The 25,179-nt window shown below is 38.1% G+C and overlaps 6 protein-coding genes across 6 annotated transcripts; 5 read left to right on the top strand and 1 right to left on the bottom strand.

Annotated features, from left to right (window-relative positions):
• The first annotated feature begins 1,473 nt into the window (after positions 1 to 1,473).
• Positions 1,474 to 3,445, top strand: LOC147281017 (F-box/kelch-repeat protein At3g23880-like). Its single transcript, XM_086248807.1, has 2 exons — positions 1,474 to 1,542; positions 2,067 to 3,445. Exon 2 carries the CDS (start codon positions 2,074 to 2,076, stop codon positions 3,286 to 3,288), a length of 1,215 nt encoding a protein of 404 aa, XP_086104933.1. The 5' UTR covers positions 1,474 to 1,542; positions 2,067 to 2,073; the 3' UTR covers positions 3,289 to 3,445.
• Positions 3,446 to 8,689: 5,244 nt separating this feature from the next.
• On the top strand, positions 8,690 to 9,338 carry LOC147281018 (ribonuclease S-5-like). Its single transcript, XM_086246463.1, has 2 exons — positions 8,690 to 8,857; positions 8,973 to 9,338. Exons 1-2 carry the CDS (start codon positions 8,690 to 8,692, stop codon positions 9,336 to 9,338), a joined length of 534 nt encoding a protein of 177 aa, XP_086102589.1.
• Positions 9,339 to 10,756: 1,418 nt separating this feature from the next.
• On the top strand, positions 10,757 to 12,845 carry LOC147281019 (F-box/kelch-repeat protein At3g23880-like). Its single transcript, XM_086248557.1, has 2 exons — positions 10,757 to 10,866; positions 11,508 to 12,845. The coding sequence occupies exon 2, from the start codon at positions 11,515 to 11,517 to the stop codon at positions 12,727 to 12,729; it is 1,215 nt and encodes a 404-aa protein (XP_086104683.1). The 5' UTR covers positions 10,757 to 10,866; positions 11,508 to 11,514; the 3' UTR covers positions 12,730 to 12,845.
• A 1,682-nt stretch (positions 12,846 to 14,527) lies between these two features.
• AXR4 (alpha/beta-Hydrolases superfamily protein) lies at positions 14,528 to 19,266 on the top strand. The gene is made up of 2 exons (XM_086247294.1): positions 14,528 to 15,879; positions 18,740 to 19,266. Exons 1-2 carry the CDS (start codon positions 14,674 to 14,676, stop codon positions 18,977 to 18,979), a joined length of 1,446 nt encoding a protein of 481 aa, XP_086103420.1. The 5' UTR covers positions 14,528 to 14,673; the 3' UTR covers positions 18,980 to 19,266.
• Positions 19,267 to 19,553: 287 nt separating this feature from the next.
• On the top strand, positions 19,554 to 20,796 carry LOC147281021 (peptidoglycan-binding LysM domain-containing protein). The gene is made up of 2 exons (XM_086247455.1): positions 19,554 to 20,088; positions 20,170 to 20,796. Exons 1-2 carry the CDS (start codon positions 19,669 to 19,671, stop codon positions 20,560 to 20,562), a joined length of 813 nt encoding a protein of 270 aa, XP_086103581.1. The 5' UTR covers positions 19,554 to 19,668; the 3' UTR covers positions 20,563 to 20,796.
• A 196-nt stretch (positions 20,797 to 20,992) lies between these two features.
• Positions 20,993 to 24,609, bottom strand: LOC147281022 (vacuole membrane protein KMS1-like). The gene is made up of 8 exons (XM_086247454.1): positions 24,317 to 24,609; positions 23,957 to 24,159; positions 23,645 to 23,723; positions 23,177 to 23,476; positions 22,819 to 22,976; positions 22,519 to 22,635; positions 21,877 to 22,056; positions 20,993 to 21,495 (listed from the first exon to the last, which is right to left on the bottom strand). Exons 1-8 carry the CDS (start codon positions 24,366 to 24,368, stop codon positions 21,295 to 21,297), a joined length of 1,290 nt encoding a protein of 429 aa, XP_086103580.1. The 5' UTR covers positions 24,369 to 24,609; the 3' UTR covers positions 20,993 to 21,294.
• Between the last annotated feature and the right edge of the window lie 570 nt (positions 24,610 to 25,179).

Genomic DNA, 25,179 nt, shown 5'->3' on the forward strand with positions numbered 1-25,179 from the left:
AAAACGGAATCGAAACAGTATTGATATACCCATATCGACGATATACCGATTTGTCGATACCATATCTCCTTACCTTCTTCTTCTTATCTTCTTCTCCTCTTCTTCTTCTTCTCTTCTTTTTTTGTTCTATTTATAGGGTCCTTATGTTTTGTTTTGGCCTCTGACTTATGTTTTTTTTTGCCTTTGTCTTATATTTGTTTTGGGCATTTTCTTTTGTGTTTTTTTTGTAGTCAAATCCAAAATCTCACACTCACACATACTTGTCTTTAATACCCAATTACCTAGCCACCATTCTCACCATATCCATTCGTCGAATTCCTACTCATGTTTGATCCTTACGCTCTTGGGTACTGATTTCTTGAACCAAGAGGAATCCATGATTTTAGAAGTGGTGATTCTGGTGCTGGGGTTGGGATCGAGAAGCTTGGTGACTAATTTTCGGGCCTCCGAGGAAAACCATGGCGGACATTTGAAGTCTCCCCTGTAAATCTTCCTATACATGGCCACCAAATTGTCTGTCTTGAAATGGTAGAAACCCAGCTCTCTCTCTCTCTCTCTCTGCGATCCCAGCCACCACCGATCCACCACCATCTCAAACTCCCACAACCATCTCAGACCACCACGAACTCCACCCTTAAACCATGCCTCCCTTTCTTTGTCTTATATCTCTCTCTCTCTCTTCTCAGACCCCCACCGGCCACCACCACCACAAACTCCACCATGAAACCACCATCGCCTCCTTCTCTCCCTCTCTGTCTTATCTCTCCCCCTTTTCTTTGTGATTCTTTTTTAATTTGGTTGTTGGTGTTGTAGTCGGCAGCCCAATACCGCTCCGACCGATACCAAAGTGAACGGTTATCGACTATTGACAGTACGATATAGGAACCAAAAATCCTCATCTCGACCCCTATCAGTCGGAATTCGGTAAGGATGTTTCGGTACGATAACCATACCGAAATCCACCCCAAATTCTACCATATATATCTTTTTCATTTCGTCGAAAATCTATTTTACAATATAGACACTTATAACCTCCCCCTTTATACCTTGCGATAATGATTCCTCTGGCATTACGACCTTTACCACAACGATGCTATCCATAGATCAAATTATTACGTGGATTGGATTTCACTTTACTGTGTTTCCTCCTCATCCAAGCACAGTGAAAATACTTGACCAAAAAACTCAATGAAATACTACCGAACAAAAACATTTTTAAAATATTATGTCAACTTTTTGAAATACCACAAACTTAAGAATAATATGTCAACAGACTACAGAGTCTGAGCCCAACACATTATAAACTTGTAAGTTGTAACTAGTTAGACGACTGCAGTCCTACGTGGACAACTTATCCAACGTGGCCAAACCTCAGTCCTTATCCAAGTTAGCGATGGCAATTCCGACAAGGGGACAAAATAAAATAAAACAAAAAAATCGGTAGCTATCATTCATCAAAATCCCCAACCCCAACAAACCTCAGCAAACAGCGGCTATCACCAACAACGCCACCCACTACAGTCACCATTGAAGATTCCTGAGGTAAGTTAGAGTTTCTGCTTATATTTGATATTTGACAATTAACTTTGACTAGCTTGGAGGTTGAGGTTGAGCTTCTGATATTGAATTGTTACGTGGTGTGGTCGGAGTAAATTTTTAGTTTTTGGGTTAATAATTCTGTGATTTTCGTGATGGGTTTTTGGAATTGGGTCCGTTTGTTTGATGTCAATACACAAGTGATGGATTGATTTCTTTTGTTTTCGAGCATTTTAAAATTAGGCAAACAGCAAGTTAGATATATACCACCCTGTTCAGTTGTTTGGTTTCGTTTTCCATAGTCATTTGACCCGTTTCTAATCTATTGGATTATGTGAAAACCCACACGGAATTCTCTTTGGTTTCGTTACATTTCTTGTTGTCATGCTGAATCTATATTGTGTGCAACTCAAAATTTATTTAGTCCTATTTTAGATACCATTGGAATTTTCGAATAAGACAATTGATTGGACTCTCACCCTGGACCCTGGTGTTCTTTTTCTCTATGTTTGTGTGATGAATGCATACAGAGCAGCGATGACCGAGTTGTGTAAAATGTCGGAAGATATGATAGTGCAAATCCTGGCAAGGTTGCCTCCCAAATCTCTTATGCGATTCAAATGCGTCCATAAGTCATGGAACGCTCTCTTCAATAACCCAAGCTTTGTGGCCAAACATCTCTCCAATTCCATGGACAATAAACTATCATCCTCTACTTGTATCCTTCTCAAGAGGGAACTTTTAATTGGCACGGATGATAGGGAGGACAAAGATTTATGGTCCTGGCTTAATCTTTGCAATGATAATGATAGTGATGAACATAACATTCAGTGTCTTGTTGAGGACCTAAATGTTCCCCTTTATACAGATCCAAACCACGATATAACTTGCCTTAACATTGTAGATCATTGCCATGGGATAATTTGTCTAACTGATTATGGTGAGAATGCTTTTCTATGCAATCCAGCAATCGATGAATTCAAGCTTCTTCCCAAGTCATGCCTTCTTCTACCTCCCCCAGAGGAAGAAGGTGGACTGGAGACAATGACTGATGTTATGGGATTTGGCTATGATCCCAAAGCTAAAGATTACAAGGTTGTTAGAATTGTAAGAAATGTAAGAACTATTTATGCGGGGCAACTTATTTGCTCTCCTCACATGACAGAGGTATATACAATGGGTACTGATTCTTGGAGAAAGATGAAGATTGATCTACCAAGTTCTCCTGGTACGACTTCTTCTTTTCAGATGTATTTCAAGGGAATTTATTATTGGTGGGCACTACATGAAGAACACACAAAAGTAATCCTTTCATTTGATATGGGTGATGAGGTATTTTATAATATATCTCTTCCAGATCCTAACCCTCTATGTTATGACAACCTTGCTGTGTGGAATGAATCCATTGCTTATTTTTCCACTCAAGCAAAATGTGGGGTTCTTGAGTATTGTAAAGTATGGTTGATGGATGACTTTGGTGGAGTTAAGGGTTCATGGACAAAACACTTAACCATTAGATCCTTAGTGGGCTTTGAATTTGAAATGCCATTGCTATTTTGGAAGAGTGATGAGCTTCTTATGATTGGCACTAACGGAACTGTTGTCTCCTATAATGTTAGCACGCAAACCCTCAAGTATCTTTCTTTTCCTCCTATTCCTGGTGAGCTTAAATTTTTTCAAGTTATTGGTTATGTGAATAGCATTGTTCCAGTCAAGCAAGGCAACAAGCTCGGGGGCATAGATCTTTCTTGAAATATAATTTCTCACTATTTATCATGTTTGTAAGCTTGATAAAATTTGTATCAATGTTGACGGAAGTTTGTTGAAATCATAATTCTTCTTATCTGCAATAAGTATTACTGGTAGTCTAGCCATTGGAATTCTCATGTTGTGCTACATTTAACTTTCATACTCATATTATTATTGCTTGTTAAAGTTTGTTTTAAGGGGGTAAATAGACATGATGTTGGTGATTAGAGAATTTAGAGGTAGTGATGTTATTCATATTCTTTGTTTTGTGATATTTTGAAATGAGTAGATATTGTTTTAATAGTTTGATACTACTCGTTTGTATTCCTTTCCGAGAAGCCTTTAGCCTCGAAATGGATGAGGGCTTTGTAGTGGTGCAAAGGAAACAATCACTGCTTGACAAGGGGCCTTGTGTTGTTCCAAAGCCAGTAGTGGTGAGACCAAAATGAAAAGCACCCAATTAATTAAGAGGCTAAGTATGTCTCACAGGATCAATGCCAACTCTCCCACCAGGAGCCAAAACATCATTCAGCCATTCACAATAGTTGCATGAGAATCCAACTAGAGCTCAGCTGCTTTTCAGCCTAATAATAAGAAAGACTAAAAGTTATCCAGAATCACACCTCAAGCCAGATGACACCAAAATTTTGAACTCAATCAATCTGAAACCCAAAATGAAGAGGCTACTTACAATTTACTACTGCCAACATAACATATTAGAAACCCAATAAAAAAATGAAACAAAACGAGTTACCAAGGCTGTTTAGATACACCAAATTATTCAGCATTTTCCTATTATTTCACTCATAACTTCCAAAAGAGTAATAAAAATAGAAACTTCAAAGTTTTACAATCTAAAAATGCTGCAAACTATAAAACCCAGTTGAGCTGTCCACACTAGCACACCATCGCATAACTCAAACTAGAATTTTAATTTTTTTAAAAAATAAATAAAAGCAAAGCTGGTTATTTTCAAAACAATATCTCAGTCTAGACGTACAATCTCAAACTCATGATCCTCAGTAGGATAGCTTAAACCAAACAAAAAACAATTAAATTGTACATCTAACGTTGTTCAGTTATCAGTATTACACAGAGATGAAGAGGAAGAAGAGACGGTATGAGATTGTTGTTGTTTTTTTTACTGGTCATGGGATTTTTGCCGTTAAGAACGCATGTTGACAAAACAACCTGTGTTGGTTTCCTCCTCATCCAAACTCAATGAAAATACTTGACCAAAAAATCAATGAATTTTTTTTTTTTTTTTTGGTCTGATCGAACTCAATGAAAATACTACCGAACAAATTTTTTTAAAAAAATAATATGTCAACTTTTTGAAATAAAAATATACTGACATGCATTTCATAATTTCATTCATAGAATGAAGTAACTGATCGAGGGAGGTAATATATATCTCATCTTTCTAAGTTATTCTACTTTCTCTATGCTTCTTTCTATACTAAATAAGGATCGAACTAAGAAGAGGAGTTTTGTTTAATTCTCCTTCAAAAGCTAATTAATTTTCAGTACATAGTAGTACTATTTCTAAGTGAAAAATCAATTTATTCTTAAAGGAGAACTAAAATTTGCATATATTCTCCTCCATCCTCATGACAGTACGTATAATCTTATTCCTACCTTAGAACGAAATCAGAATATACATTATTTGACGTGGGTTTGAGTATAAAATCCAATATTAATTTAGCTCAATTAGAAATGAAATGAAATGAAGAATCCAAGTTAAGTTGGTTGTTTATATTATGTTTTATATATTATATATATACAGCCAGCCTCAATTAGCTGGCTATGTCTATATATAGCAGCTTGAATATTTTTGTTTTAATTGTTTAATTTGTTCACAAACCAGAAGATCGAAAAAGGACTTTTGATGCATGCTTGAGCAGCTAACATATGTTTATAAGACCAAAAAAGAAGCTATAAGTGCAAAAGCATATTGAAATCTGCCCTTTTATATATTAATTGATGCATGGTACATGACACATAATCATGACTAAATTAGCAATATTCTCTACTAGATACCATCGACATGAAGGATCCTTTTTTCAGTTTCATTTACAATAAAAATGAACCTTAATCAAAGTGAAAAAGGCTATGTGCGTGTTGAAGCATTCTTTGTCATCTTAATTTCAGTAGTACACTTTATTTATCCCCATATATGCATGTAATTAGAAATGAAATGAAATGAAGAATCCAAATTAAGTTGGTTGTTTATATTATGTTTTATATATATGCAGCCAGCAGCCTCTCAATTAGCTAGCTGGCTATGTACTATATATAGCAGCTTGAATATTTTTTGTTTTTTAATTTGTTCACAAACCCAGAAGAAGAAAAAAGGACTTTTGATGCATGCATGAGCAGCTAACAAATGTTTATCAGACCAAAAAAGAAGCTAGAAGTGCAAACGCATATTGAAATATGCCCTTTTATATATTGATGCATATGCATATATGCATGGTACATGACATGCACACAATGACTAAGTTAGCAATATTAATTCTCTACTAGGTACCTTCGACTTGAAAGGATCCTTTTATATATCGATCAGTTTCATATATTTATAATAAAAATGAAACTACCTTGATCAAAGTGAAAAAGGTAGGTGTTGGAGTAGTCCAACTACCTCCACTAATTCAATACATTCTGTGCATGCATGTTGAAGCATTAATTCTTTATCTATCATCTTAATTTCAGTACATGCACTTTATTTATCCCCATTCCCCATATAGGCATATATACATGCATGTAATATCCTCCATATATATATGCCACTTCACACAAAATTGAACAAAACAAAAAACTGGGTACGTACGCAGCAATGAATCAGACAATATATCACAAACCCCAAACAAACCAATGGTCCAATAGTATATATGCATGTGTTTTAGTGTGTGAAACTGGGTATGACACATATATAGTATGTACGGGTTTTAGTGTCAAACTGGATAATACTATGTGTGAAACTGGGTATGACACATAGTATGTGTTTTAGTGTGTGAAACTGTGAATACATTAAGTTTCACCTTCCATCTAACCTCCTGTTGATGCAAATTCCCGTGAGGTAGATGCAACAACTTAGAGATGGTGACTTGGCTGATCCGAAGCCTTGCTGGACGATGATGTGGATGTTGATTGAGATCTTCCTGTAGACAAACACAAAATCAAGGGAGATGGACCGGTGTGGTACCAGCCAAACACGCTCCGATGATGAAGTCAGTGATATGTGTTTGGTGGTGTTTGGATAGAAGTGAGGAAGAACTGGTGATGAACTTGGGAGAATGGGAAGAACAAGGCAAATGTTCTGGGTTTCTCAGAAAGTTCAAGTGAGCTTTTGGGGATTTTTTGTAAGTGTTTGTCTGGTAAGGAGTTGATAGCTAGATTTATGGACTGATCCCCCCATTTGTGCATATATGGTGCCTTATATAGGCAAAGGAAAACTTGATGAGTAAGTTACCTGCATGTGAATGAATGGCTGCCAGAGACCCACGCGCTTGGTCAGAACTAGTTGCATGCACAGCTACTCACCTCCTCAGTATTCAATGTTGCATTGAATGCTCCATTAAATACAAGGTTGGAAGGTTCAGACAAACTACCCCAATAGTCATGAATGCAGGCTGGATATTCTATCTGTCAGAGGATTTGTGTCAGGTGCATTCAAGTGTGGCGGTTCATCCCAACGTGATCTTCCTGGGAATGGCGGCGGAGAGCCGAGCCGACCCGAGCATATGTTCCTATGCGTATGCATGAAGCCCATGTGTGATCGGATCGGACATGGGATTCCAGACCGAGCCGGTCCAATAAAAAGGGTTCCTCCGAGCACTAATTGGTCGACGCCAGAACTCGAAAGGAGGTTACTTTCTGTGCCGAGCCGAGCCGAGCCGGGATGATCGTGGAAAGATGGACACTCAATCCCTTGGAAGATCATCAGTTCGGCTCGGACCGAACATGGAGAACTCGGCATGGAGATCCGATCTGAGCTGGCGGAGGAAGTGCTGACGTGGAGGTCAAAATCTGACCAGCCACGTGTCCGGCCCTGATTGGCTGTTGGATTGGTGTGGGTTTATCCACAAACACCTCCTTAATTTGAAAACTCCATATTAAGTTTTTTTACAGAGGTTAGCGATGTCTTCTACTATCCTGAGGTTAGCAATATATGCTATCATACAAATTGATGCCACCGAAATTATTAATGTATGATGGAGATGATACATTTGAGTACTCTCTCCATTCACCAGTCTCAGAAGATCGAGAAGATCTAGCTGCACTTTGAATTTGCAACAAGCTCTCTCATCATCAGGAAAGATTAATCTCACAACTTTGCACTTATTCTCAGTATTAAGCTGGATGATTTTACCTAACGAAACGACAAAATTAGATCAGATAACCACTGAATCTGACTCTGGAGTTGTCATAAATAATATCAAGAGCCAAAATTAAAAGGCTTTATTGGGAAAATCTGATTCTGGCCTTTGGTGAAAGAATTTCGTGATCTTTCTTATGGTAGTGCGTGACGCAGCAAGAAAATAGGAAAGTCTCAAATACAAGAATACAGCTGGAATCCACCATATATATTGAGAAAAGTCTCAAGGATTTTATTAAAAGACTAAATTAAGATAATAAAATACACAGCAACTATGCCTTTATGTGGGCATCAAATCCTATATTATGATGACTCAAGTTGTACAATGTGTATATTTGTAATCTGATACTTGAAGAAATTTCTAAAATGGCATGGCCTAGAAATTAAAATCAACATATAGTTTAGGTTGATAGACTTTAGCTCCACTTCTTATACGTACTAGCTAGTGAAGAAGCGTAACACATTAATTTTGTCCATAGAGTCATAGACTTTAGCTCAGATACCAAACCCACAAACCAGAAGAAGAAAAAGGAGGAATTAATGCTAGCAATACAATTGACGGACGTGGCTCTGAAACTGGCTGCCCCAGGTTTTAAAAACCAGCAGATACCAAATTTAACAAGGCTCTTAATTAGGTTTAAATACAAAGTTGACACATTCTTATACATAATTTCCTATATATATAACTGGGTACGTACGTAGCAATGAATCAGATAGACAATCACCAACCCCAAACAAAGCAATTAACCTCAGTAGATCACACTCACCATATATTGAAACACCATTGATTTGAATTTCGACAACCTTTTTCCCTACAGCCTCAACTTAATTTTTTGGTGAGATATTGCATGTACCCGGCCCCTTTGCTACACTTATAAATAGTGGTGAACAACACAGATCGAACACCTACATTACCTACAGCGCGCCTACATCTAAATAGTGGTGAAGTACAACACAGAGAGAAAACCTACCTAGCTTTCATTAATACCCAGAATAATGTTTATAATATATATATGTACACTCCTGATGTTGCCTCAAGCTAAGGCATTTGACTTCTTCCAGTTTGTGTTGCAATACCAAACTGCTGTCTGTGCACAAAGTTCGTGCTCGGTAACACCTTCTGCTGTCTTCACAATTCACGGCTTATGGCCGTCGAATTACAAAGGCCGGGACCCAACTGGTGCAAAAGCTAAGGTTGACCGAACCAGTTAAGGTATATAGATATATAATAGTTTCACTAATTAATTATATATAATGAAGTTAATTATAATCTGATTATCCTTTGGTTTTTCTAATTTTCATTGATCAGTTGACGGCCATGGAGCCAAAATTGGCTCCAATATGGCCAAATTTACTGGTCACCAGCACAAACATGGGTTTCTGGGGTCATGAGTGGATAGCCCATGGGTCAGTATCCCAGCTATCACAAGATGCATATTTCCAGAAATGCATAAACCTTGCTAAAAACAATGTGACGTCACTGTTGGAGAAAGCCGGAATCCGTCCGGAGAGGAAAAAGAGGACAGCGGCGGAGCTTGAAACAGCAATTAACGGGACGACCAAAAAGCAACCGACGCTGAGGTGCTATGGATCAACTCAGATCCTTTACGAGGTCATTCTTTGCTTTGACAAAGCTGGGGCAAGCCCTGTGGACTGTCCTCCCCGCCAAGAATAGACATCATCTACTAAATAAAATATACATGCAACTTGCATGGGATCGATAATATATCAGAGTACGTACGTTGTAATAAATAAACACTTTTTGTAGTTCCATATATCTCTATTCATAACACGTACGTTACCCATGGATTAATTGATCCCTTTTCTTTTATTTTTGAGTATTTTTATATATATAGTAGCCAAACAGAGTTTGACATATACCCTGTAGTTTGTTTAATGGTTTGGATGTACTTTGACCTCTTTATTTTGCTTTGGTCTTTACCCATGCCTTAAGATAAACTAATAGCAATTAAACACCTTGTCAGTTTTCTACTTATTCCCCCAAACAATTAATGTTTTATTGTCATTCAATCACTGCTTAGTGTAAGTCCAGGTCCAGGGTAAAAAAAAAAAGTGTCCAGAAAATAACATCAGGCCAGTAAATAATACAAATTGCATGGGTTATTGCGGGTAGCTCCATCCTCCCCCGCCGGCCACCAAGGTGGCTTAATTGCCATGTGGTGGAGGATGAAGCTGCACCCGTTGCCGGAAAACAGGTGCCAGGTGGAGTGAGTTTATCATTTTCCTTTTAAAATGATGTTTTCAATTTGTATCGGGCCATAAAATTGGCTTGGATTGGGTTTGCCAATTGCATTGGGATAGGGTTCAAAAACGCCATATTCCAGTTGGGCTCATAAAATCATTGACAAAGCCCATCTACCAGCCTGACGGGCCATGTCATTGGTAATCCGGCCTTTTCATCTATATATGATAATTTTGCTTCGACCATGTCATGTTTACTGTGGACATTGAAGGGGATCAAGCTTGCTTTAGTTTAGTTTAAAACAGATGTATGCAATTTCTTCGTGAAAAACAAACTCATCAAAAGACCTTCCAGTCCAGTCCAGTCGTAACTCAATGAACTTTTGTCGCCGTTTGTTTTTCGAGTATTGAAATTTGTACACATTTTAGTACCAATGATTGAGCTTGAGAATGATGAATGAGACATGTGCTCTAATGATGATTATCAAAGTCTGCATAACTCTGATAAGAAGGATGATGAAGATAATGTTATTAAACTTATCGCATCATGGTTGGCTATGCTGGTATTTAACCCCAACAATAATAACTCACCAAACGGAAGTCAATTCTTCATTTTAAATATTAAGAATTCTTGAAAGGTTTTCTAATTTATGGACCTAAGTAAAATTTACCCATACTAGGGTATTTATTTTGAACTTGAGCCGAAAGTTTTGCTTCGTCCAATAAAGGAAGTGGCCCATAAAAGTAGCCCAGTACCTTTTTTTCTGTCCGAAGCCCAACACTTCTTATTAAACTTAGAACTAGTTACAGCAGTGCAGTCCTAGCCTCCTAGGTGGAAACCTTATCCAACGTGGCCAAACCTCGTTCCTAGCGATGGCAATTCGGACAAGGGGACAAAGTAAAACATAAAACTCGGTAGCCATTACGAAAAATCACCAACCCCAAAGAAACCTCAGCATTCAGAACTCAGAAGCTATTACCACAACGCGAAGCTTCCAGAGGTAAGTTAGAGTTTCTGCTTCCAGAGGTAAACTTTGACTAGCTTATTGGAGGTTGAGGTTGAGCTTCTGATATTGAATTGTTAGGTGATGTGGTCGGAGTAAATTTTTGGTTTTTGGGTTAATAATTCTGTGATTTTCGTGATGGGTTTCTGGAATTGGATCCGTTTGTTTGATGTCAATAAACAAGTGATGGATTGATTTCTTTTGTTTTCGAGCATTTTAAAAATAGGCAAACAGCAAGTTAGATATATACCACCCTGTTCAGTTGTTTGGTTTCGTTTTCCATAGTCATTTGACCCGTTTTCAAGTGTAAGATCAAGTCCTGCTAAACTTTAATTCAACAAACCTCCAAGCCTTAGTTTTGGTTTTTCATTTTTGTATCTTATGCTGAAATTTAACATAATTTTCTCATTGTTCATATATTCATTCTAATCTATTGGATTATGTGAAAACCCACACGGAATTCTCTTTGGTTTCGTTACATTTCTTGTTGTCATGCTGAATCTATATTGTGTGCAACTCAAAATTTATTTAGTCCTATTTTAGATACCATTGGAATTTTCGAATAAGACAATTGATTGGATTCTCACTCTGGACCCTGGTGTTCTTTTTCTCTATGTTTGTGTGATGAATGCCTACAGAGCAGCAATGACCGAGTTGTGTAAAATGTCGGAAGATATGATAGTGCAAATCCTGGCAAGGTTGCCTCCCAAATCTCTTATGCGATTCAAATGCGTCCATAAGTCATGGAACGCTCTATTCAATGACCCAAGCTTTGTGGCCAAACATCTCTCCAATTCCATAGACAATAAACTATCATCCTCTACTTGTATCCTTCTCAAGAGGCAACTTTTAATTGGCACGGACGATAGGGAGGACAAAGATTTATGGTCCTGGCTTAATCTTTGCAATGATAATGATAGTGATGAACATAACATTCAGTGTCTTGTTGAGGACCTAAATGTTCCCCTTTATACAGATCCAAACCGCGATATAACTTGCCTTAACATTGTAGATCATTGCCATGGGATAATTTGTCTAACTGATTATGGTGAGAATGCTTTTCTATGCAATCCAGCAATCGATGAATTCAAGCTTCTTCCCAAGTCGTGCCTTCTTCTACCTCCCCCAGAGGAAGAAGGTGGACTGGAGACGATGACTGATGTTATGGGATTTGGCTATGATCCCAAAGCTAAAGATTACAAGGTTGTTAGAATTGTAAGAAATGTAAGAAATATTTATTCGGGGCAAATTATTTGCCCTCCTCACATGACAGAGGTATATACAATGGGTACTGATTCTTGGAGAGAGATGAAGATTGATCTACCAAGTTCTCCCTTCACGGCTCCTTATTTTCAGATGTATTTCAAGGGAATTTATTATTGGTGGGCACTACATGAAGAACACACAAAAGTAATCCTTTCATTTGATATGGGTGATGAGGTATTTTATAATATATCTCTTCCAGATCCTAACCCTCTATGTTATGACAACCTTGCTGTGTGGAATGAATCCATTGCTTATTTTTCCATTGAAGCAAAAGGTGGGGTTCTTGAGTATTGTAAAGTATGGTTGATGGATGACTTTGGTGGAGTTAAGGGTTCATGGACAAAACACTTAACCATTAGATCCTTAGTGGGCTTTGAATTTGAAATGCCATTGCTATTTTGGAAGAGTGATGAGCTTCTTATGATTGGCACTAACGGAACTGTTGTCTCTTATAATGTTAGCACGCAAACCCTCAAGTATCTTTCTTTTCCTCCTATTCCTGGTGAGCTTAAATTTTTTCAAGTTATTGGTTATGTGAATAGCATTGTTCCAGTCAAGCAAGGCAACAAGCTCGGGGGCATAGATCTTTCTTGAAATTTAATTTCTTACTCTTTATCATATTTGTAAGCTTGATAAAATTTGTATCAATGTCGACGGAAGTTTGTTGAAATCATAAATCTTCTTATCCTGGCATAAGTATTACTGGTTGTTTATCCTGACATGAGTACTATTTCTATGTGAAAATCAATTCATTCTTGAAGGGGAAATAACATTTGCATAATTGCATGTAAGCTTCCTTTCAAAAACAGTGTGTATTGACTCAAGAACAGTACTGCACACTGGTTTTGTTAGGGAAGCTTACAATATTTTGCAACAATTTGTGGTTAACTATATATTTTCAAGACAAGTAAGCATAGTTAGCGTCCCTTAAACAAAATTAAGTCTGAAATGTTTTTGTTGGATAAATGTAGCATCTTTTAAGTAAAAAACGTAACATCTTCAATGACTTAAGTGAAAAGAGTCAAATTTGCACGACCATATTACCAGATATTCGTGATTTGAATCCAAACATTTTGGGTGCTTTCAGCAGGCAAATTATAGGTTCATGTTAGATGTTGCTGCATTGAAATTGTTGTTTGCTCCACATAAACGTTGAAACAAGTATCTTGTCTATTAAACTAGAAGAGAATTTTAATAATATTCAAATAATTTAATGAGTACATGACACCTTTCCAGCTTCTTCTTCTTCATTTTTTCCTTTTATATATATTGGGATTTTTCCAGCTTGTTATATATATGATTTCATTAATATTAGTCTCTCAGGCTCCGTTTGGGATTGGGTGAAGAACCCAAAAGCTGCTGTGGATGACAATTCTCAATCTCCTATAGCAGTTTTAGTGTTTGGTAAAAAAATAAAAAACTGTTTTTCTCCACAATTCTCAACTCCCCACAACAAAAACAGAAAACAGGTTTCTAAGTGCTTTTAAAAGCTGCAGTGACTCGCAACAACAATGAATATTTTATTTTACCTATAATACCCTCATTGATTTCTATAATTTTTGTTTGTTTATTTTAAATTAAAAAATATGTTCATTGTTAGTTATATTTTATATTGTGATAATTAATTATGATATTTTATTTATACAATTAAAATTATAATATACCTAAAAAAAATAATAGGCATACTTATTTAATAATGTTGTTCTTAAAAAAATTAATGCTAATAAAAATTTGTAGTCAAAAATTTCAAAAACAAGTAAAAAAAAAACATTTTATTTTTACCAAACAAATAAGTGAAATGCACTTTCAGCATCATGTCCATGTTAGTAATTATACACAGTTACAACATTTTTATATTAACATTTACCAAACACTTTGATACTATTTTTTGCACTCACAGCACTTTTGAAAACATAGTTTACCAAACACTCAACTGTTTTACTTTACAGCTGACTTCACTTCACAGTTGTTTTACTTCACAGCTGTTTTTTCTCACAGCAATACCAAACTGTCCCTTAATATGTTTGTTTGAAACATTGATAATAAATAAATCCTACTTTTTTGGGGTATTAATTTTGTGTTTGTGTTTATTATTATTTTTTTTGGCCTGGTGTGTTTGTGTTTAAAACGAAGTTGTTTTAATAGTTGATGATCCAACCATTTATTGAATCCAAATTTGTAAGAACAAATTTAGAAATGAATTCACGACATATTTTGAGAGTTACACCCGTGCATTTATCACCATTGAATTTATAATATATGGTCAATGGATCATTGATGTGTTACTGGATGATATTTCCTCTTTATAATTAAAGTCTCTGTTCCTGAAACAAAACAAAAAAACTTACTTTTTAATTTAAACGACATGCCGTCGATGAAGATCGCCAAATCTCACTTCATTCTCTCACTCCCACTTTCTCTTTCACTCCCATTTTCTCTCTCACTCCCACTTTTTCAGGCCTCAGCTAGTCCCTAGATCTTCGACCTGATCCAGTTCAAGTTCGAATATCCCCATTTCCAGAGCTCCAAACTTCGTCAATGGTGATCATTACAGAGGAAGAGGAAGATCAACGAAAAGAGCCGAAACGGTCATCACCGATCAAACCAACCCAACCTTCAAAATCCACTCCGCCACCTGCAAAAGCACCAGTTACGCCACAAAATGCTCAAAACCCATTCGCTTTCTGGTTCTATTTCACTATCACAGTCTCTCTCGTAACCCTCTTCTTCATCTCTCTCTCTTCTCTGTCCGCACAAGACCCAAAGTCTTGGTTTTTGAGCTTGCCCACCTCTCTTCGCCAACACTATTCCAAGGGTCGCACTATAAAGGTCCAAACTCACCCAAACCAAACCCCTGTTGAAGTTTTTGCTACAGAGCAAGGTGCTATAGCATCAGAAAATGTTTTAATTGTTCATGGGCTGGGTCTTAGCTCCTACTCTTTTCGCAAAGTTATTGAATCTTTACGTTCTAAAGGGGTTCATGTGGTCGCGATTGATTTACCCGGAAATGGGTTTTCGGATAAATCGGTGGAAGAGGTTGGCGAGGGACCAACTGGGATTTTTGGGAGGTTTTGGTATGTCTATAGTGAAATTCAAGAAAAGGGTTTGTTTTGGGCATTTGATCAGATAGTTGAAACTGGGCAGATACCCTATGAGGAAATAGAATCTCGGGCCTCGAAACAAAAGGTTGTAAAGCCAATTGAATTGGGTCCTGATGAGATTGGTAAGGTGTTGGGACAAGTAATTGAGACAAGGGGTTTGGCTCCTGTGCATTTGGTTTTGCATGATTCAGCTTTGGGGATGATTTCAAATTGGGTTTTGGAGAATTCTGAATCCGTGAGGAGTGTGACGCTTATTGATACTGCGTCCAAATCGGTAGGGGCTTTGCCTTTGTTGGTTTTGCAAGTGCCAGTGGTTAGGGAGTTTGTGTTGGGATTTTCACATGCGTATGCAATGTTGATTAAGTTGTGTTGCTCAAGGGGGATTAGTGCTGTGGATGTGGATGCGCATAGAGTTTTGTTGAAGGGTAGAGATGGGACAAGAGCAGTTGTTGGAATGGGGAAGAAGTTGAATTATAGCTTTGATATCGCAGAATGGGGTGGTTCAGATGGATTGAAAGGTGTGCCAATGCAAGTTCTTTGGTCTGGTAGTTGGTCCAAGGAATGGAGTGAAGAGGGACGCCGAGTTGCAAGTGCACTTCCACAGGCAAACTTTGTCACCCATTCTGGTGGACGGTGGCCTCAGGTGAGGATTTCATATCTTCATGACCTACTGCTTGTTTTGTTCTTGTATGTGATAAGACTAAAAATATCAGTATTTAGGCTACATTTGGTTGGGTCTCAGTTTCCCTAGAATACTGTTGTTTCAAATACTAAATGGTAGAAACTAGAAAGGTATGAAATTTGTTAAGCAATTAAACTTTGTTTCAAATTAACATAAGAGAATGTCTCTCCTAGATTCTGAAATTGACTTTGCCTTGCCAGTCAAATAGATATTTGTGGCTGCAAATTGATATAGAGAATAGGGTATGCTTAGAGAATAGTTTCCCTACAGATATTTGTGGCTGCAATTTGTTATTTGAGTCTGAAAATGACTTTGCCTTGCCAGTCACATAGATATATATAAATAGTTTGTATGTAAGTTTCCCTACATAACAGTAATCTCTAAATGGTGCCTGGTGGAGGCTAACTCTTGGAAGGCCAGCCTGGCAGCCTTGATTTAAAATCATTATAACCAGGTAGTTCCTGCTAGAAAATGTAGAATATTTTAAGTGGATTGTGGAAGAATTTACACCTATCTTACCATTTGTGTAGTATAAGTCAAGAAGCCGGTGGTTAGTTTGTTGTTTTGGTTGAGAAATATGAAACAACACTGCTCCTTGTTGGAATCTGATATAAAAAATTGGCTTATTCGCGCCAATGCCCCCTGAAAGTAACTTCGATTTTCAATTTGCCCCCTGAAACTTCATTCCTCCCACTTTACCCCCCGAACTTTACAAAATACTATATTCCGTCATGTCCGTCTATAGATCCGTCAAAGTAGCTGATGTGGCGCTTACGTGGAGGGGCAATTAGGTCTTTTACCTGATGCAAAGCTGAATTAGACTGACAAAATGCCAAATCAGCTCCACATCAACATTAAGTGGGACCCCTTTGAATATCTCTCTCTCTCTCTTTCTCAGCCTGAGGCAGACCCAGAACTGAAACCATGGTGTCTGTGCTTCATCTGGGTCTCCAATGGCGAGTTGGGTCCTCACAAAATGTGGCTTAAAGCCTCTCCCGCAAATATTTCCCAGACCCAGAACCGGAATTGCCGCAAGCCACCCTGCAAAATTTCGATTTTTGCATTCAAACAAGAGCATCACAGATTTAAGATTGCCTGCAGCCAAAACTTCAAGTGGGTGCTTTAGAGGACTAAGCTGGGGTCTGAAGGTGAGTGCTCCATTGAGAGTTGCTTCTATTGAAGATGAGGAAGAGAGAATCAATCTCCACCATATCCTCCTCCGCCAACCCCACTGGCCACCTGAAAACTCCTGGTGCTGTCCTGCCTCAAGACCCATCCCAACAGCAAACCCACCACCCCAGTCCAGCCACGAGTCACCCATTAACCCAAATCACCAACCCGACCCGGTTCGCACATCCCCATCATATTCGTCTTCTTCGCGGTCCACGTTTAGGATCCGATTCTCCCCAGGCAGTCTCTCTCCGGTCATGGACTTCACACCCACATGGGTTTGATCCAGGACCTAATTTCTGACGAGGGAGTGATCGGGGAAGAGGCCCAGAGCCTGAGACAAAGCCGACTTGAGAAACAAGAGCTCCTCCTCGGTTCACTACCTGCTGATTCGTCCAATCTTGAGCTCTCTAACGCTACCGTTTTGCGACTACTGATCTCCGCCGCCACTGGACCTTTGAATTGGAACGAGAAGAGATTTGGGTGGGAGAGGGGTGCGACAGGGTTGGGGGGAGGGGTGGGGGAGGAGAAGGGGGTGGCCTGGGTGGGGGCTGGGTAGAGAGTTTTTTTTTTTTTTTTTTCTTTTAATTTTTTTTTTTTTTAAGTTTTGCTTATGCAGCGGAAAAGACCTAATTGCCCCTCCACATGGGTTTGATTCAGCTTTGCATCAGGTAAAAGACCTAATTGCCCCTCCACGTAAGTGCCACGTCAGCTGTTTTGACGGATCCATAGACGGACATGACGGAATATAGTATTTTGTAAAGTTCGGGGGGTAAAGTGGAAGGAATGAAGTTTCAGGGGGCAAATTGAAAATCGAAGTTACTTTCAGGGGGCATTGGCGCGAATAAGCCTAAAAAATTACTACTGAATGGCTAGGGTGGCAATACTTTTTGAATCTAAGACAGTTGTAGACCAAGTTTAAGGTCTGCCTTGCCATTAACAGGGCTTTTCACAGAGTTTCGATGTGCCTTAGTTTCTATGTTGTTTTAATATACAATAATGCTAGGGATCCCAAATTTATATCCCAAATTTGGATCCCAAATACACATGTCACTGTTCTACTTGTTATAAAATTAATAATCATTTGGGTGGGCCATGTATGAATGAAGTATTGACACATCATTTGGGATCCCTAACACTACTCTTTAATATATGCAGTAAAAAAACGAAACTTAAGGTATCTTGAAAAAAAAAATCATCAGCTGTTAGGAAAACAAAATTACAGAATGTAAAAATGATGAAGTTTGCATGGTCCATGGGAATTGATTTTCAGCTTGAAAATGGGTGCTATGTTGACAAAGAGTGAGTACTAAGTCGTATGTATGTTTGACTGATCAGAGTGCGTGCTAAGTCTTTTTTTTTCAGAAACATTGTTTGATCCAAGTACAAATCTTGGAATAAAAAGAATGATGATTTAAATCAACCCCAATTAGTCAGGATAGATAGTCATGTATACAGTAGTTCTTAGATTCCCTCTTATATGTTTAAGAGCTTGATTTTACTTCCATTTCTATGGATGAACTTCATATTTCGTTGAACAACATGACAAGTAGTTCAAGATATTACTCTGTTTCAACTTTCATGGTCTTCTTACTATGTGGCTTTGAAGTTTCAATAAGCTGTTTTTTTTTTTTTTTTTCGGGTGATATAGGAGGACGCAGCTGATGAGGTAGCTGAAAATATTGCTCATTTTGTGTCCTCGTTACCTGCAACTGTCAGAAAGGTGGAGGAAGAGCCAATCCCTGAGCATATACAGAAGATGTTTAGTGAAGCAAACCATGATCATGGTCATAGTTCGCATGACCTCCCTCATCATGATCATGATCATGGTCATGCTTTTGGAGCCAGTTATCCCGATGCGTACGGCCTTGGTCATGCTCATGAATGGTGAAGTTTTATGAGTTTCTTTTTCATTTTTTCCCAGGACACAAGTGGAGCCAGAAATTAGATTTAGACCGCTTGGTAATCTTTTTTCTCTGCCATGGATGCTTGGAAGTTCTTTATCTATTGTACAAGATCCCTTGATGAAGAAGTTTTGTCCCCTGAATCGTTAAAGCTTTGGTATTGTATTTTAATTCTATAGAAAAGAAAGGAAGCTGGTTGATGTAAACAAGATTGTATCTCTATTTTCGTTTTCACATTTTCTCTATATGCACCTAACTTTGAGTTTGATCTTAATTTCTATTTTTTCCTTAAATAGAAGGCAATGTTCTTTGTTATAGATAACTGACATGTTTTGTTATAATTAATGATTAATAATTTGACAACCTGTATTAAATTTTCTAGAAAACCAACATTTCCCTTAAATTAGTGTGAAATTAGCATAAATCAACAGTCTTCAAAGTCATACTAATCAACGGTTGTTATTCGATCGATCGATATGAACCAAATGGTCCTCCGATTTTAAGGTAAAAAACAAGCATTGTGACGATGCGTATTAAGCTAAACCGCGCAGTTAGTTGGGCGCTGACGCCATCGTCTAATCTGCTATACCCAACAGGCCCAAATCCATTGTTCGTTAGCTACAAGGCTACAAAGCTCTCTCACCGAAACACAACCTGCTCTCGCTTTCAAACGACAATGGGTTGCTGCGGGGACGAAGAAAACGACGACGATATCCTCAACCCACTGAACCCCAACACCACCACCACCACCACCCAAACCCTAGCCCCAATCCAAGACCCTTCCTCCACCATATCCCCGATGAACTCTCACTTCTCGGCCTTGACGTGCCGCGACACCCTCCGCCTCATCTTCGAGAAGCTTCCGATTCCCGACCTCGCTCGCGCCAGCTGCATCTGCCGAGTCTGGAACTCGGTCGCCTCCGACGAGGAGATCGTAACCAAAGCCTTCAAAGCCCCTTGGAAACTCAACCACGTCATCGGAAAGCCCGCTTCCGGAAGCTTCTGGAGAGACAACAGTCTCGCAAAATTCGCCATCTCACACCGAATTGTCCGCGGCGACAGCGTTGCCAGTCTTGCCGTCAAGTATTCCGTTCAGGTAATTAGTAATACCTGGTTATGATGTGTTTGGTTGCCGAGAAAATGCAATTTAAGAATTTAAATTCGTGTTTCTGCTCAGGTAATGGACATAAAGCGTCTGAACAACATGATGAGCGAGCACGGAATATACTCTCGGGAGAGGTTGTTGATCCCAATAAGTAATCCCGATATGCTTGTGAAAGCTACATGCTTTGTTGAGGTGGATGCTTGTGCTAAGAGAGAAGTGGCGGTGTTGTACTTGGAAGATGGCCCTGACAGGAGGACTAGCAGCAGCTCTTCTTCTTCTTCTTGCTCTTTGTTGAATAATAACAGCAGCAAGAAAAGGATTATTGAGTCTCTGAGAAGAAGCATGCAAGTTGTTGATGATGCCACTGCTCACTACTACTTCACCATTGCCAATGGCGATCCCAGAGCTGCACTCTCTCAGTTCTCGCAGGACCTCAGATGGGAGACCCACCTCGGCTTCGCTTGAAATTCGAAACCATCAAACACTCACCAGTCACCACCATGCTTAGCTACTCTTCAACAATTGCAAACCTCGCTAGCTAGCCCACTATTTTGGGATTGTTGTCATTTTCAGTTATCATGCTTATTTTATCAATCAACGAATCAAATGTGTGTGAGTCTAATGACTCTTGTAAATCAAACCAACCTACATACCTGTAATTTGTGATTATCTATCATCTATCCCAAGTGTTGGGCTTAACTTTGTTACATGCCCATCTGGATTTGAATAAAGAATCCTGATTATTTTTTGCTTGAATTGCTCCATAGAACAGTGAAAAAGGCATTGATCTTATTGTCAGAACAGAAGCATTGTGAATCCTGTGAGTCATTCAATATCAGAAGCACTTATGGAATACATAAATATTTCATCCATCATCAAGATTGGATGTACTAAATACATAAATGTCTAGATGGATTTTATTCCATTGAATTGCCCAGGATGGGCAAGTTGTAACATACAAAGGTCACTGATAATGGTACAAATAACATCCCATAAAAGACAGGTAAATACTTATACAGATTCACCCTATGTTTTCATTAAATGTGTGTTTTCTGTACAAATTGAAACAAAGATAAGGAGCTGGAAGCTTTGGGAGAAATAATGATGGCAAGATATAAAAAATTTCTGCCACCAGCATCCAAAGCTGTGAATATTAGATTAGAATAAATAATCAGATCCGAACAACCTTCTGAAAATTCAATCAGATGCTTGGCTGCACCCACACTTTGAGAGTTCTGATGCATGTTGATTGTTTGTCAATGCAGTCAACTCCTTCTCATGTTCTTCCTTTAGAACGCTTTGTGCAGTTGCTGTCACAATCTTGATGAAGAAGTTCATGAGCATGAGCCACACAACAGTGTTCCAAATCGAACCAAATGATAAGTCCCACCTTTTACCCTGAAAGCAGATAATGTAGATAAGTGTATGTTATGTAAGAAGAACATGCATGCTTGCTTGGGAAATATAAGTGCACAAAATTGCAGAAGTACAGCATTCCCTGGATACAGAAACATGGATACGGAATTCAATAATATTAATCAAATACTTTCATGATCACCAATAATTTTATAATCATCACTGGCTAATGGATTGCGTTTCCACACTTTCATTACAAAATAGACCACACACTTCATGCATGAATTTAACTTATACATAACATAGAAACATGCACACCGAAAGACACATATAATACACACACACACACACACACATATATACATATCCAAGAATTAAATGGCATCCATAGTTACAAACTAAAGCCATAATAAAAAACAGTACCTTGCTGTTTGAGGGGACTGGAGGAGAAGCATGCATATACTTCTCTTTGGCAATATGTAGCTTGGCGATGAGGTTGGGCACAATTACACCAAATCCGGGGAAAAGGCTGAGCAACCTAATCAATTCATTTTCTACCCAGTCGAGAAGTTGATTATTGCAAACTGAGATGAGGAAAACTGTCTGCATTGCAGGGCAACATAACTGCCTTAATTCATGTGAACTCATGCATCATTAATTTCAAGGAATCTTTACTATGTAATGTAAACTGAAAACCACAGTAAGCATGACCTATAGAGATAAAACAAATTGCAACTAAAAGATTAGAATCTAGAAGTAGATGGGTTTGACCTAAGAACTTGCATGGTAAACATTGTTTAAGCATTCAATCATAGGGAACAGGATCCCATCAGTGATTTGACTTATTTTGTTAGCAACAGCGCTTAAAACCTTCTTCATACTTACATGAAACAAAATACCTCACAACAACAAGAAAAACTCTCTGCTAGGTCGAAGTTAAACCAATTGAAGCATCTACCACCATATAATAAATCTACGTAGTAATTTCATGCGCTTAAAAGCAGCCATCAACGAGAAGATAGAATAAGCATCCAAGATTTTTGAAATATCTCACAAATTACAAACCTGTATGTGAGTCTTAATAAATGCCTTTCCAATCAATGTTGCAAGAGCAAATGTCCAAAATGGAATGCCGAATTGTCCACACATTATACCAGCAAGGTCAAACAGAGGGTTGGGCACCTGAAAATTATTTCGGATAAGCACCCTTATCCCCAGGAGGTTTTAAATAATATTTAAAATAAAGGCAATAAAACAGATCCATGTTTTTGGGCAACATAAGAAAAAAGGTATATAACATATATCTCATATCCACGTTTTGGGAACTGACGCATATTAGTAAAGTAGAAGAGAAAGAAAAATTACCGAAGCGAGAACTAATATAGTTAAAAAGTTCAGATATTGTGAATGTGAAAGAAGCCAGAATTTGATCCGGTTCAGGTGATTGGCTACAAGTCCACTATCTACAGTTGAAGAAGAATCCAATTCTTTCATGACTTCCAATTTGCTGCCTGATATACGAGCTGCATTTAAGAATAGATTAGGAGAATGCAGATTTGCCAGAAATTTGTTCAGGTGAAAATTATTGGTTCACACCCATCCCACTCAACTCACCCTTACTGAAATTTCTTGCCTAGAAGTCGTTTACAACAAAGATTACAGAGGTTAACGAGACCAACTTAAATAGTGAGTGTAAAAACATGGTTTGATGTTTTGTAGTTACCAGCTCTTGATATGAAATATGGAGGAAGCTCCCCAAGTGCAGTTCCGATTCCCCATAGAATAGCCTCTAACTGAACCTGAGGCAATATGCTGCTAAGTGGAACCCTTGAACCGTGTTGTGATATAAATAGTGGGGGGCCATATTCAGAGCAGTCTCTATTTAGCCATGAAGGACCACTTTTAAATTGAATGGTGTCATATGGGGTACTTTTTATGTCAACTCTGCCACAGTTCACTGCTTTCATGGTAAACAGAGCTATATGAGGGCCCAAATACAGCACAAATGTGTGCAAGCCAGATCCTGCATAAAAAATAATCATAATAACATTCAGAGTTTTGTTAGAGAAATGCATTCTTCGTGATAACATAGTATTTTAAAAGAAAATAAAGTGATTGTATCATTCTTAATGGTTACTTATATATATTAGTTTAATGTGTAAATAAGTTTCGGTATATAACTCGTACTTACCAAGACCAATTGATGATGCTACACCAAGGACCAGCCACCAGACTCCAAATTGCAGAAAACGAATAAGCTCTTGAATATGCTGCAGTATGATTAAATTGTAGAATCAAAAAGGAAAGTCCATAAATACATGAAAATTATGAAAGAAACACATTCAATAATGGGCATGTTATGTAATTCAGTTAAACAAAACACTCATTTAGGGATATCTTTATCTCATCAACTCATTGCAAATGATACTAACCAATCTAAATGACATATTTGGTACTATAAATAACAATCTAAAAGCAACTACGTATGCCTGAAAGTAAATACCTCTTCATGAGGTCCACCAATTGTCATAGTAAGCATTCCCATACCTCCTGCTAACATAACTAGCAGCAGCACAAACCAACCACCTTTCGCAGCAAATCGTCGAAGACATTGACCAATAGCCAAAATGAAATACTTTAATGTCTTTAATGGCTGTGCTGTAAGTGTTAAATTTTCTAGTTCCAGGTGATGCTTCACACGGAGTCCTGAGAAATTAAAACAATAGGAATGAAAACAAATGCAATAAATTGAGCAATTGATTACGTTTGCTTGCAAAAAATTCAAACACACACAATGCGATTCTGTAATTAAAGTATTAAAAAATCGAAAGCAATTGAAGAAGCTGCATGGAATATAACTCACCGGAGATGGAGGAATCCATGGAATTTTGCGAAGGGACATCAGAGAGACCCATTGAGAAACCCTAACACTAAATATAGGTATTGCTTCGGATTGAGGATTCAGAGAGAGAGAGAGAGAGAGAGAGAGAGAGAGAGAGAGAGAGAGAGAGAGAGAGAGAGAGAAGAACGCAACTTGGATTGGATTGTCTAGAAAACGAGCTGGGACGACGGAGAGAGCATGGTTTGCGTGGAAACGCTCAGCCTCAGACTCGGAGCGAAGGAGAGGCGGGTGGTCGTTGGAGGCTGGAATTCTGATCAAATGCAACGGAGTCCAGAAGAAATCGTTTTGATCAGGTTTTAGAAACTGCCACGTGTAACTGTAGGTTTGACTTATCGCTGACTCGGAATATTAAGCTTGACCCCGGCCCATAAGATCAGTCTTGTGCATTGGGCCAGTCCGCCCCAATCCAGGCCCAAAAGGGAAGAGAGCAAACAAAACAGGCGGCCCATTGAAGGCTTTGTACCCGGTGTAGTGCGTTTCGTTCTCACACGTAAAGATGTGCAACAAAGTTATCGATTTACAATTTTTTATTAATACATTGCACAATTTAATATGTACAATAATACAAATCATGCATAAATGTGATATGCGTTGAATATATTAAATTAACAAAAAAATTCTTTTTTATTTTATATTTTCCACAGTGTATCCAATGCTATCCTTGCAAATGGTTTTAAAGTCTAACAAAACGTTTTGATTATATTTGACAATAACATGCATAAGATAGGATGACAATATATATCACATTGTTTATTTATTTTTGTTATATATGCCGGCTAATAGCATAATACAAATTCAATCACTATTGGTGACATGGCTATCTT

This window comes from Dryas octopetala, chromosome 6 (genome assembly GCF_963921425.1).
Source record: "Dryas octopetala chromosome 6, drDryOcto1.1, whole genome shotgun sequence".
Taxonomy (NCBI): domain Eukaryota; kingdom Viridiplantae; phylum Streptophyta; class Magnoliopsida; order Rosales; family Rosaceae; genus Dryas; species Dryas octopetala.

Excerpts from the sequence above, each read along its gene's own strand:
- AXR4 (XM_086247294.1), top strand. The coding sequence starts at position 14,674 with ATGGTGATCATTACAGAGGAAGAGGAAGATCAACGAAAAGAGCCGAAA. Across the intron at positions 15,880-18,739 it reads CTGGTGGACGGTGGCCTCAG|GAGGACGCAGCTGATGAGGT; the intron begins GTGAGGATTTCA and ends CGGGTGATATAG.
- LOC147281018 (XM_086246463.1), top strand. The coding sequence starts at position 8,690 with ATGTTGCCTCAAGCTAAGGCATTTGACTTCTTCCAGTTTGTGTTGCAA. Across the intron at positions 8,858-8,972 it reads CAACTGGTGCAAAAGCTAAG|TTGACGGCCATGGAGCCAAA; the intron begins GTTGACCGAACC and ends TTCATTGATCAG.
- LOC147281019 (XM_086248557.1), top strand. The coding sequence starts at position 11,515 with ATGACCGAGTTGTGTAAAATGTCGGAAGATATGATAGTGCAAATCCTG.
- LOC147281017 (XM_086248807.1), top strand. The coding sequence starts at position 2,074 with ATGACCGAGTTGTGTAAAATGTCGGAAGATATGATAGTGCAAATCCTG.
- LOC147281022 (XM_086247454.1), bottom strand. The coding sequence starts at position 24,368 with ATGGGTCTCTCTGATGTCCCTTCGCAAAATTCCATGGATTCCTCCATC. Across the intron at positions 22,977-23,176 it reads ATATTTCATATCAAGAGCTG|CTCGTATATCAGGCAGCAAA; the intron begins GTAACTACAAAA and ends TCTTAAATGCAG. Across the intron at positions 22,636-22,818 it reads CTATATTAGTTCTCGCTTCG|GTGCCCAACCCTCTGTTTGA; the intron begins GTAATTTTTCTT and ends AATAATTTTCAG.
- LOC147281021 (XM_086247455.1), top strand. The coding sequence starts at position 19,669 with ATGGGTTGCTGCGGGGACGAAGAAAACGACGACGATATCCTCAACCCA. Across the intron at positions 20,089-20,169 it reads CCGTCAAGTATTCCGTTCAG|GTAATGGACATAAAGCGTCT; the intron begins GTAATTAGTAAT and ends GTTTCTGCTCAG.